The sequence below is a fragment of the Mastomys coucha genome, unplaced genomic scaffold (assembly GCF_008632895.1).
Source record: "Mastomys coucha isolate ucsf_1 unplaced genomic scaffold, UCSF_Mcou_1 pScaffold5, whole genome shotgun sequence".
In the NCBI taxonomy this organism is placed as follows: Eukaryota; Metazoa; Chordata; class Mammalia; order Rodentia; family Muridae; genus Mastomys; species Mastomys coucha.
This window is the reverse complement of record NW_022196911.1, coordinates 53558070-53569618: the sequence shown is the minus strand read 5'-3', so window position 1 is coordinate 53569618 and position 11549 is coordinate 53558070. Positions and strand designations below refer to the sequence as shown.

General features: G+C 46.5%; 1 protein-coding gene across 1 annotated transcript; it reads right to left on the bottom strand.

The window, feature by feature from the left end:
• Positions 1-3620: 3620 nt before the first annotated feature.
• On the bottom strand, positions 3621-10775 carry LOC116078888 (protein RoBo-1-like). Its single transcript, XM_031354255.1, has 7 exons — positions 10680-10775; positions 8831-8920; positions 8515-8628; positions 7907-8050; positions 6973-7124; positions 4660-4769; positions 3621-3630 (listed from the first exon to the last, which is right to left on the bottom strand). Exons 2-7 carry the CDS (start codon positions 8913-8915, stop codon positions 3621-3623), a joined length of 615 nt encoding a protein of 204 aa, XP_031210115.1. The 5' UTR covers positions 8916-8920; positions 10680-10775.
• Between the last annotated feature and the right edge of the window lie 774 nt (positions 10776-11549).

Sequence of the window (11549 nt, the reverse complement as noted above, 5' to 3'; positions counted from 1 at the left end):
TGCCCTACCCCCTTTTACTATCTCCCTAACAATGCCGGAGGCAATTAGTCTGGATGGGTAACATTCTTTACAAAATTCCAAGCCAGGGTTTGGCTAAGATGTTGGAACATTGGTAAAGGACAGAGAGCAATGTCCAATTTTGTTTAGCGATAGTATCATATCTTGGTGGGCACCTAGCACGCGAGTTCGGAAGGACATATCTGGGCTACCTCTGAGTTAGGGGATGCCACAAATGAACTCCAAGAGACTGGCTTCCTTTGAAGTTTTTTCTGCCTCTGGTCTGTTGACAAGCTTTTGGGCTTGTCACAAGACTTCATTGGAGTGGGTGTGGCAGTATCCCTACTTAGATCAGATTAGTTGAGTTGTCCTCGAGCCCCATCCCTCCACCCCTTATCCTCCCCATGCCTCCACTCCTGAGAGGGAGCCAGATGCAGCATACTGTCACTGTCACTATAGGCCACCTGTAATGAAACACTAAGGTCCCAAGGTGGTTTCTACCTGAAGACACATTGTCTTACTGGGTAGCTGGCAGTCATTTCTGTAAGAACCCACAGAGCCCATGTGGCTAAACACCCCATGGATCCCCAGGCCACACACCCCAAAAGCAGCAATTGCTGTTAAACCATGACACAAAGGAACTGCCACCACCCTACAAAGTGGCAGCAGCCTACAGGTAAGTTCAGAGGCCTCACTTTTCCCAGGACCCTCCCAGACACCACATTCGTACCCGTAGCAACAAGCTACTTGGTACTGAAGTTTCCAGTCCTGAGTATATGGCGGCAGATCCAAACTGCAGCAGAGCTGAGTCACTGCAGAGGGCTCAGCTACATACACGTCCAGGTTCTTTCCCTGCACCCCCAGACTGTGCAGGACTGTGCCCCCATGCTTGGCTCTCTGCTGCTTCACAAGCTCTACACCTCAGGAGCCCCAGAGTCTCCACACCATCTGCCCATCCCAATCCTGTCTTTAGTCCCCACTAAAGCTGTGTTTCAGGCTTCAGAGTCAGCCAGGGCCATGAGACCCACCTGCAGCCATAACTTTCCCTGTTAGAGGAACAACAGGAATTGGGAGGACCTATCACTCCTGAAGGCTTCAGCTGGCCTGTCACCACTGTGGACATCCACTGAGGACTTCGGGGGTCCCTGAGGCATCATCCACACCGACCTCAAGTGCAGCAGAGCTGCCCAGAGGTGTTGTGGAGCCCAGAGGCAGCATGGTGAGAGCGAACAGAATGAAGTGGGGGAAAGGGGGAAGACATAACTGGCTAAATGATCGGTTATGCCATGAGTGCTCACTAGGTGGAGATGTTCCCCGAAATTTTTGTGCGTTTGGTTGGTCGGTTTTGTTTTGTTGAGGTAAGGTCTCCCTCCATATGTAGCCTTTGCTGGCTTGGAACTCACTATGTAGATGAGGCTAGCCTCTAACTCATAGAGATCTGCCTGTCTCTCTGCCTCTGTGGGCCACTGTGACTGCATCCCCTTTATCTTAATATGCCTCTCCCCATACCTTGGGTCTCTGTAAGGTGGATTTCTTCTGATCCTGTGTGGTGTGTGTGTTTCTTATGGATTTGAATAGATTTTGTTGAGATTTTCATAATGTACATATTATGTTTTAATTAACCCTCCCCAATTCCATCCCCTCCAGTTCTTCTCCTATTCCCATCCCCTTTCCCTCCCTCCATTTGCTCATTTTTTTTAAACCCGCTGAGTTCTCTTAGAGATGCCTGTCCACGTATGGATGTAGGGTTGTCTTCTGGAATATGCATAGCCTCTCAGAGACCATAAACTCAGTCTCCCTCCCAAGAAACCTTCAATTGCCCCCATCCAGGCAGGAATTTTGTCTGGCTTGATACTGTATGACGTTCAAGCCCAGGAAGATGGCTCAGTGGGTAAGAGCACTTGCTATGCAAGCCTGGGGACCTGAGTTCAAATCCCCAGCGCCAACATGGGGTTGGGGGAACTAAATATGGCCACCCATGGCTGTGATCCCAGTGGCTGGGGTGAGGTGGACCTTCAGATTCATGGAAGGAAAGAAGGAAGGAAGGAAGGAAGAAAGGAAGGAAGGAAGGAAGGAAGGAAGGAAGGAAACTGGCAGTCCTCTTCCCTCTCTAGCACCACTAGAAACCAGTTGCTCTCAGATCCTCACAACCTTTCATTATCCCCCTACTCCCAACCCCTGCCATTCCTGCTTTCATGGTGGGGCGGTGGCCGCTTAACTCCATCCTGCTGTGGTGTTTTCCCTCTGACTCTTTTTTTTTTCTAGATATTTTCTTTATTTACATTTCAAATGATATCTCCTTTCCCAGTTTCTCCTCTGAAAACAAACAAACAAACAAACAAACAAAAACCCTGTTCCCTCTCCCCTCCGCCTGCTCACCAACCCACCCTCCTTTGACTCTTGAGGTGTCTGTCATCCATCCACTTCAAAGACCCCCATGTTGTTTATCACAGAAGAGAATAAGATACAGGGAAAAGATCTGTGAGAGTGGAGCCAACAATGGAGAGTCTGAAAGGAAACAAGATAGAGAAAAAGAGATGAGCAGACAGCAGAACAAGAGGAGAAAAAAGGAAAAGGAAAGTAGCTTACACAATCAACTGCATTGCAGCAATCTGAGTTGTGCCAATGGTTCCACACTGGAACGACAGCTGGGATGTGCCTCCTGTAAATGTGTGTTCACTACGATCATTCATTGTGGGCTCAGTGAACAACCCCCACACACACACATTTGATAATGATTGTGCTCTGAGACTGCTGTGGCAAGAGAGTGTTCTAGATGGCTTTCTACTGCTGTAATAAACACCATGACCCAAAGTAACTTGGAGAGGAAAGTCTTTATTTCATCTTATGGGTCACACCATGGAGGAAAACCAGGGCAAGAACTCAAGGTAAGCAAGACAAGAGACAAGAGGAGACAACCTGGAGACAAGAGGTGTAGTATCATGGAGGTGCACTGCTTACTGGCTGCCTCCTCAGGCTTATGTTTATCCTCCTTTCTTACACCTCCCAGGGTGACATGCCTGGGGATGGCACTGTCCACAGTGGGCGGGGCCCCACATCAAACATCAGTCAAGAAAATGCTCCACAAATTTGTCTACAAGCCAATCTGGTGTAGGCATTTTTCTCTGTTGAGGTCCTCTCTCCCTGGGTGACCCTGGTTTGTGTCAAATTGACAAGGCAAGATTTTCTTTTTAATTTTATGTATGTGGAGTCACTGTGGCAGTCTTCAGACACATCAGAAGAGGGCATCAGATCCCACTACAGATGGTTATGAGCCACCATGTGGTTGCTGGGAATTGAACTTAGGACCTCTGGAAAAGCAGTCAGTGCTCTTAACCTCTGAGCCATCTCTCCAGTCCAAGGCAAGATCTTTACAGAAATGATCAAATTAAAATGAGACCTCTTTAGCATGTCCTGGTTCTTGCTATTCTTACTAAAAGGGGGATTTTGATGCTACGACTTTTCCATAGATGATGCTTTAATTACTTTTCTATTGCTGTGACAGCACCATGACCAAGGAAATTTCTAAAAGAAAGAGTTTTTTGGGGGCTCACAGTTCCAGAGGATGACTCCATGACCATCATGGTGGGGAGTATAGCAGACAAGCATGATTGTTGGAGCAGTCACTGAAAGCTCATATCTTGAAACAACAACCATGAAGCAGAGAGAGAGCTAACAATGAATGGCTTTCAAACCCCACTGCAGCACCCACAAGACCACACCTCTTAATCCCTCCAAAATAGTTCCTCTAGCTGGGATCTTGGTATTCAAATATGTGAGCCTATGAGAGCTATTCTCATTTAAACTTCCACAGAAGGCAAAGTGCCAAATAAAATGCAAGATAACATTTTAACTTGACCATTCCGGTGATCTGTCTGGAATTCTGGGGTGTTCTTCCCTATTGAGGGAATGGGACTGTTTTATCTCCTGGCCTGTTCCCTGCCATGATGGTTTATAGTGACTGTCAACTCGAATCACCCTGAAGACAAATCTCTGGGCTTATCTGAGAAAGTTTCTACATTGGGTCTTTGAGGTGGGACAGTGGACGAGAGCAGCAGCTCTTCATGAGCTGGGGTCCGGGACTGAACAAAGGGGAGAGATCAAGCTGAAAGTCAGGACTCTTCTGCCTCTGCTTCCTGACCATAGATGTGACATAACCAGCTGCCTCAAGCTAGGTGGTTCTCTTAGTTCCAGGCCAGCTTTATCTACAAAGGGAATTACAGCTAGCCGGGGCCAGCTTTCTTTACACAGGGAATTACAGCTAGCCAGGGCCAGCTTTCTTTACACAGGGAATTATAGCTAGCCAGAGGTACATAGTAAGACCCTTTCCAAAAAAAGATAAAAATAAAAATAAATATTTTCATTAGCAATGGACACTTACAAATTAAGAGCGTTAACTGATAATGCTGTAAAAGGTTGTACACTGGGGCGTGTGGACAAGAAAGAGATCAGTCTTGTGAGAAGCGCCTGGAATCCAGAAAGAAGAAAGAAGGAATTCTCAATCTAAAGTACAACCAACCACTGTTTTTTATTTCTCCTCGGTTGGGTAAAGGAGTCACAAAAGGTGTGTTTAAATGTGAAGGATCATGGGAGTGGTAATCCCCAAAGGATCAAAGCAAGGCTTTCATTAGGAAAAGACTCATCAGAACAGATAAGATAGGCCTGAGCGGAGGGTTCCCGTTGACACAGGAGGTATTGATTTTAATATTGTCCATGATGATCATGTTCTTCAGGTTGCAGGCAGTCCTGGTCGCACAGCCCATGGCTTGTATCTCAGTGGGGCTCTCTATCGTTCCTGTTACTGAAAAAACCCAAGAATCACTCCTTCTCTCTCATTTCATCTCCCCTCCTCACCCACATCCTTTGAAAGGAAACTGTGCTCAGAATGGTCCAGAATCCACCACTCCCACCTCTATGTGAGATCATGAGCACAGCTCCATCCATATAGTAGCTGGGCCTTCTTGTCCTCTGGCCCCGCTGCCTCTTCTGTGTAGAAGGAACCTTAAAAGGACCCCTGTATCTCAGACACATGACTAACAATGAGGCCTCTGGGTACCCATTCAGTAGTAGAGATGAGCTTGATGCAAGTGAGGATGAAGGCCAGATGCAGGGTCTCAATTACTGGGTAAAACACTTCAGGCATAACCTGCCTTCCCCATTCCACCCTTTCTCCCTTTCCTTTCCTACAGTTGCGGGCTGGCCGGCCATGCACCGGCAGGCAATGGCCAACTTGTTTTTATCTCATGGAGACTCTGACTCAGAACTCCACAATCTCTCCACCCTGCTTGCTAGGTTCCCACTGGTGGGTTGTTACCACACCAGCCCCATGCTTCAAATCCCCCACGGCCTTTGTGGTTCATATCTGGCAAACCCAGGCTTTGCCACTGTACTTTCTCTCTTGACCCCAGATGAGCCACCAGGTGAATGAAAACACAACACAAACTTAGTTCAGAAAAGACTCTGAGTTCCCTCTGTGGAAAACTATGAATGCACATCTCTTTCCCAAGGTAAGCTGAGTTAAAAACCTGTCCCACTGAGGATGGCTTGAATCATCTTTTGAATTCTGTGACACCCCATTTTCCTCATTCATGTCAACTCATCTAGCCCTTCCCTTGCTTGCCCCAGGACTTCTTGTCTGTCAAATTCTCTCCGAATAAAAATGTAGCTTGCCTCCAGTCCCATCAAGCTCCTGGTCCACCCCTTAGTCAGCTCCCAAAACACCACTGAGACTATGGTTCTATATATTGTTCAGGAAAGAGTTGAAAGACCCTCCCTCTGGCTGTGCATTCCAGAAAGAAAAACCCTACAGTTCTTTTCCAAGTTCCAGTAAGAAAGAGTTAAGTTTTCAATGTTTAATAAAGCATAGATAGTTATAAAATAAAGATAGAGTGCTAACTAAAGCATAGAGTTATGAAGTAAAAGTACAGCATTTTATAAGGCACAGAGAGTTATAAAAATAAAGATGCAGTGCTTATTAAAGCACAGAGATTTAAAGGGAAAAGAAGCCAGCGGTTTTCAGCCACAGAATAAGCAAGAGAGTGTTAAGTTTCCTGAAGCTCTCAGCTTCTATCCCCCAATACAGTCAGAGAGAGTTAGAAGTCTGGATGTCATCAGTCATTTGGCCTTCATCTGTGCTGTGTTCCACCTCAGCTCTGAACCCCAGAAGGCCAGGGCAGACCCCTGGCAGGACTCTTTATAATAAATATGTAATTTTCTCTTAATAAAAAATATGTTTTTCTAAATTTAGAGTGGCACCAGGTAAAACTTGATTGCTTGTGCATAAGCTTTGGTTGCCACAATGGCAGCAGTAGTAAAGACATCTGGTCCTGAAGTGTCGTCACCCTACACTTCCAGGACATCACAGTGACACAGGCATGCAAGTCTGGCTCTTCTGTGGGAAGCAGTTACATTCCTTCATCCCCATCTCTTCCCTTCCATCCTTAACCCTTGCCTCTCAACCAATGACTCTTTCCAAACCTTAGAAACACATGGCCCCATATGACTACTTTCTCCATGTAGAGACAAGTTTCAAAGATGCCCCACAAAGTCTCTTGGCAGCTCCCATCTGTGTCCAATCAGGGTTGCTTTAAACTACCAACAGTCTACAAGAGGAAACGATGTGTCACTTCTGAGATAGACCATTGATTCCACAGCTCCCTGTCTCTGTCTGTCTTTACTTTACATCTGCTCTGAAGAAAGCCAGCAGTTAACCATGAGAACATTATGGTAGACTACGAAGAGACCATAAGTAAAAGAATTGAAACTCACCAGAAACCACAAGTGACCTTGGAAACAGAAACTGACAGATGAACACAGCATCCTCGAGACACCCTGGACCAGGCCCATGTACCTGGCCATTCTCAGGTTACAGATCTACACACACTGAGATGTAATAAATGTTCGCTGTTTTCAGTTGCTACATCTGCCATAATTCACTACATAATAATGAGTGACCTGATGTGCCCTTAACAAAACATTGGAGGAAATAATCATACCTCTGCCAGTAACATTAACACACATCGTCTCCGCCCCTGTGCACTTCAGGGAAACTGGTTTACATACGGAGCCACGTCCACTGTAGCAGGCAGGACATTCAACACCATTGGGTTCTGAAGATAATGGAGACACTGAATGGAGAGAGAAAAGTTTTCATCTTGGGAAATAAAAAGAGGAAACAGCTGAGAACATGTCTATCCACTGCTCATCTAATACAGGGTTGTTGTTTTTTGTTTTGTTTTGTTTTTCTACAAGTCTACAAAAAAGCGTTGCAGTGAGGACGAGCTGGGAGGAGGCAGAAGAAAGGCTCTGGGGTGTGAGCGCCAGGAAGGATCTCACAAGAATTCAGAGCTGCCCTCACCTTCATCAGTTACTCTGCTCTCTGCCTTGGAGGGCAAGTCCTAGATAATGGGAGAGGAGAGGATCTGTTTTCTAAAAGGATGCTGTTCAAAGGGTGAGGGATGACCCAGGTGTGATACACACACACACACACACACACACACACACACACACACACACACACATACATGTGCTCCCAGCTACTCCAACTTTGGAAGCTGAGGCAGGACAAGCTTCCAAAACACAGCAAGACTACTTCTCAACAAAACAAACCATGAACCTGGGGGACTAAGTAGGTGAGAAAAGGCTGTTGGCCAGAGGGGCAGAGCAAAGCAGTTTAACCATGAGATGCACATTAGAGAAAATCTCCAAGGCCTATTCTTGCCACCTAACCCCCACTCAGTCTACCTCACAGGAGAAGGGCCTATGTTTAGTTCCAATCATTTCAAGGAGCACTATACACAAAGGAAAGACGAGTATCAGTGCTGTGCCCCGGCACAGTGAGAGGAGCTCTCGGGAAAAGCTAAGGAGACACAGGGGCAAATGGTGGAGCTACAGAGACAACTATACTCACCTTTAATGGGCTCTTTGTTACACTGTTCAGTGAAGCAGCAGCGACGGTCATATCTAAATGCCAAACACCTCCCCAGTGTTGCGGAGAATGCTAGTTCAGTACAAGTGTCTGCAGAACAGCCTCTCTGCTCAGTTGTGTGAAGTGCTGTGAAGCAAACCCCACACACACAAGAATTGTTCTCTTCTGAGATACAGGGGATGAAGCATCCAGTGGTAACGAGTCTGTCCCTTCATTCTCTCTGACTTTTTATGTTTCTTTACTCCAAGAGTCCCTCTGTGATTGTTTCAGAGAACAAATCAACAGAGGGACAGTTTGGTGCAATGGGGACGGGGCCCGGTGGTAGACTGTTCACTTAGCATGCATGGTGCCATGAATTTGATCCCTAGCATGGCAAAAAAAAAAAAAAAAAAAGTGTGGGCTCACTCTTCACTCTCCAGTAGCCCTGTGAAGTTGATTTGAGAAACAGAACCAGGGTCTCTCAGCTCTATCCCTAGTGACTACATCCATTATCATTATCCCCACTACCTCCCAGAAGCCCACATTCCCAGCTCCATCCTTGAAGGAGCTGAAGGTGAACTAGAAGACTATAAGAATGAGAACTGGCTTACTTGGGTCTTCAAATTCCTGCCGTTGGAAGAAACAACCTTTAGAGGATTCACAAGTGTTTGGATTAGGATCGTATTTTTTATCAGTGCATGCTTTTTGTATACAAGCATAACTCTCTGCAAAGAAGAAATAAACATGCTCAGAAAGCTGTCCCAAAATCTCTGCAGCTACCAACAACCTTCCCCAGAGGTCAAGAAGCAATGAACGTTGAAGGGACTCCTGGAGGCTTGAGTGGTCCGTGGAATTCCCCTAAGGCAGCTGATTGCCCAACTCCTTTTTTTCCCATCCTTGAAATAAAAAGTGCCTTGCTCCTCTTACCCACAGAGCTGACAGATAAATGAGAGATGATATAGGCAGCAAGGAGGCTCTTCAGGATCAAGAACCAGAACATGGTGACTCCCATGAACACTGTACAGGGACAAGTAAGGACAAAGTAATCAGGGCTAAGGGGCTCAGCTTTTGTAACCCAGCAACCCAAATGCCAGGCAATATTGTCTGTTAGTGGTTCATTCATTCATTCCCTCATTCATAATTCATTCTACAAGCTAAATTTTATCAAACACTTGGCCATTTAGAAGGATACAAAACTGGAAAAGATGCTACATCCATCGCCAAGGTAGCAAGGCAAATGCCACCCCCACCCCCCCGGGAAGGAGTTTTGCTCAGAAAGCATTCTTCTTGCATGGCTCTAGAAGGTACTAGATCTCCTTCCACTGATGAAGTGACTGAGTTGGTCAAGAAATTACTCCTCTGGGGGGGCAGGTAGAGGCTCTCTATGTGCTAGAAAGTTCTGGGCCATTGCGCTTATCATCCCTTTAGCTAAGGACATGGATTCACTACTTCCAGAGCCACCATTTCACAAAGATCTGGGCCCCACCACCATTTGTCACAACTACAAACTAGAAATGTTCACCAAGAACTATTTCTGATTTCCTGAGAAGAAGAGAAAATCTAGTGTTCTCAGCTAGAGAAAGAAGGAAAGGACCATGCATGGTGAGTGTCGAAGACAGGCTCTCTCGGTCTCGCTGCTGCTGGCTTCTATACCTGCTGGTCATTCTCTCCAAGGTTAAAACATTGTAAATTAATAGAATCTTTGCATGCAGCCGAGTGCACTAAACTGCAACTTATCTCCCAGAGACAGAGACCATGAGGACAGTTCTTCCTGTGCCTCTGGTTGGCAGAGAAAGGAAAGAAGTGCATCTCAAGGCCTCGGAGCCTCTGTGAGCTATGCAGGAGTCTTCTGTGCTCAAAAGTTTTGGAGTGGAGCCTGGCCATCATGTGTGTGGCTAGCATTTCCTCAGAAGAAACCTCAGCATCACTTCAGTGAAGTCACATCCCTTCCTCTCTCCTGGACACATAAGCATCTCTGCCGGTGAGGGACTGTGTTTCTCTACATTTTCTTCCTCTTTCTGCCTATTTTTATGCCAAGCTCTTGTTAGGACAGAAGCATACATTTCTTTGCCATGGAGAGAAACAATAAGCTAAGGGGACTCACACACTCTCTACCTTCCTGAAATCATCCAGATTTTGATCACATACTCTCAAAGTCCAGGACTGTGTGTTTGGTGTGAGGGCAGAGAGGATCTTCCTGGGAGCCCGATGTGCTGAGTGTGGAAGAAGGTGGGGGCTGCAGGAAGAGCGTGTCGGGAATGTCCAGATGCCTCAGAAGTTGGTAGGTAGAGATATAGGAGGAAGGACACTGGAATTCTGGGCAAGGGAAAGGGTCCACCCCAGGTGTGGCAGGTGAAGATGACCATGATGCCTGATGAAGAATCCATTGTCCATTCCAAAGACTACTAGCTAGGAAGCAACCTACTTTCAAGGCCTATAAGATGATGGTGACCAGGGTTTGCTGGACTGATCCTGACGGTCTTTCTAGAATTATATCACCAGGGCCCCCTTGAATTTTGCCAGCCTAGAAAAGAATCCCAACTCCCTGCCTTGTAGAAAATCATGGGTTTCCTGTCAACCCAGCCCTAAGCCACTTACCTTGATATCCTCTGAAGGACCCTTAGTCAATGTCCAAGGCTATACATTTCATTCCTCTCTTACCTGTTTAGATTATTAAGCCTTCTAGTTCTGGTCCATATCTCCCTGACCAGCTGAGAAATCTGGAGATAGGGAAAGTTCCTGCAACGAGGATGTGAGGCCAAGAGACCATACTTACAGCAGAGTCTGGGATGAGACTTCAATTAACCTCAGCTGGGCTGTTACCTACTGTCAGTGGCCTGGATTCTACACAGCAGGCCAGTCAGTAATACGCTTGATTGTCACTATGAACAGCAACCTGAGCCCACTGTCATTTATCAGTGAGGAACAAAGCACACTACCCCCATTGGCCAGGAACTACCCAATTGTGTGAGAACTTCCTATTCCTGGGGCCAAGGCATAGCAAAATCTCCATGGTGACAACCAATCAGGTATGTGCTAGCCTGTGACCACTGTGGGGAAGGTGGCAGATGCAGTTGCACAAGCATGAGTGCTTTCTGGAGACCTGGAGGATTCACCATCCTTGTTTCCTGTCCTGTGCACATCTGGCTTCAGAAAGGTCCCAAAGACCCCCTCAAGGACTCTCCATCCCATGCTTATTCTTGGGACCAGAATCATACTTCAGACTGTGGCAACCAACAGGGCATCTGCAGAGACCCAGATATCCAGAGATGACAGTCTTTCTCAGGTTGTGGTATCATCCTGTGATCTGACAGCCCTGAGTTGCCGGTGAGCCTTTATCCAATGGGAATCTTAAGAAGTCCCTCTCCTCTCCATGGATCTCGTCTCTTTAGAAGAGTCTGATACCTGGGCCTAGTGTCTGTAAGAGAAGAGGGCTGGCCTTCGTCTTGGGAGATATCTGACTTCCAGAACACAAGAGCCAAGCCTGCTGAGAGGCGGGGTATGAATCGCAGACTTCAAGATATAATTAGAGTTATTGGAACTCAGAGCTTGGGCCTGACAGCTTGAATCAGCCAGATCTGATGCCTATTAATAAAGCCAACTAAACAACTAAAAATAAAGAACATAAAAAAGAGGTGTACTCAGT

Excerpts from the sequence above, each read along its gene's own strand:
- LOC116078888 (XM_031354255.1), bottom strand. The coding sequence starts at position 8,915 with ATGGGAGTCACCATGTTCTGGTTCTTGATCCTGAAGAGCCTCCTTGCT. Across the intron at positions 8,629-8,830 it reads TTTATCTGTCAGCTCTGTGG|AGAGTTATGCTTGTATACAA; the intron begins GTAAGAGGAGCA and ends TCTTCTTTGCAG. Across the intron at positions 8,051-8,514 it reads GCAGGAATTTGAAGACCCAA|CACTTCACACAACTGAGCAG; the intron begins GTAAGCCAGTTC and ends TTTGCTTCACAG.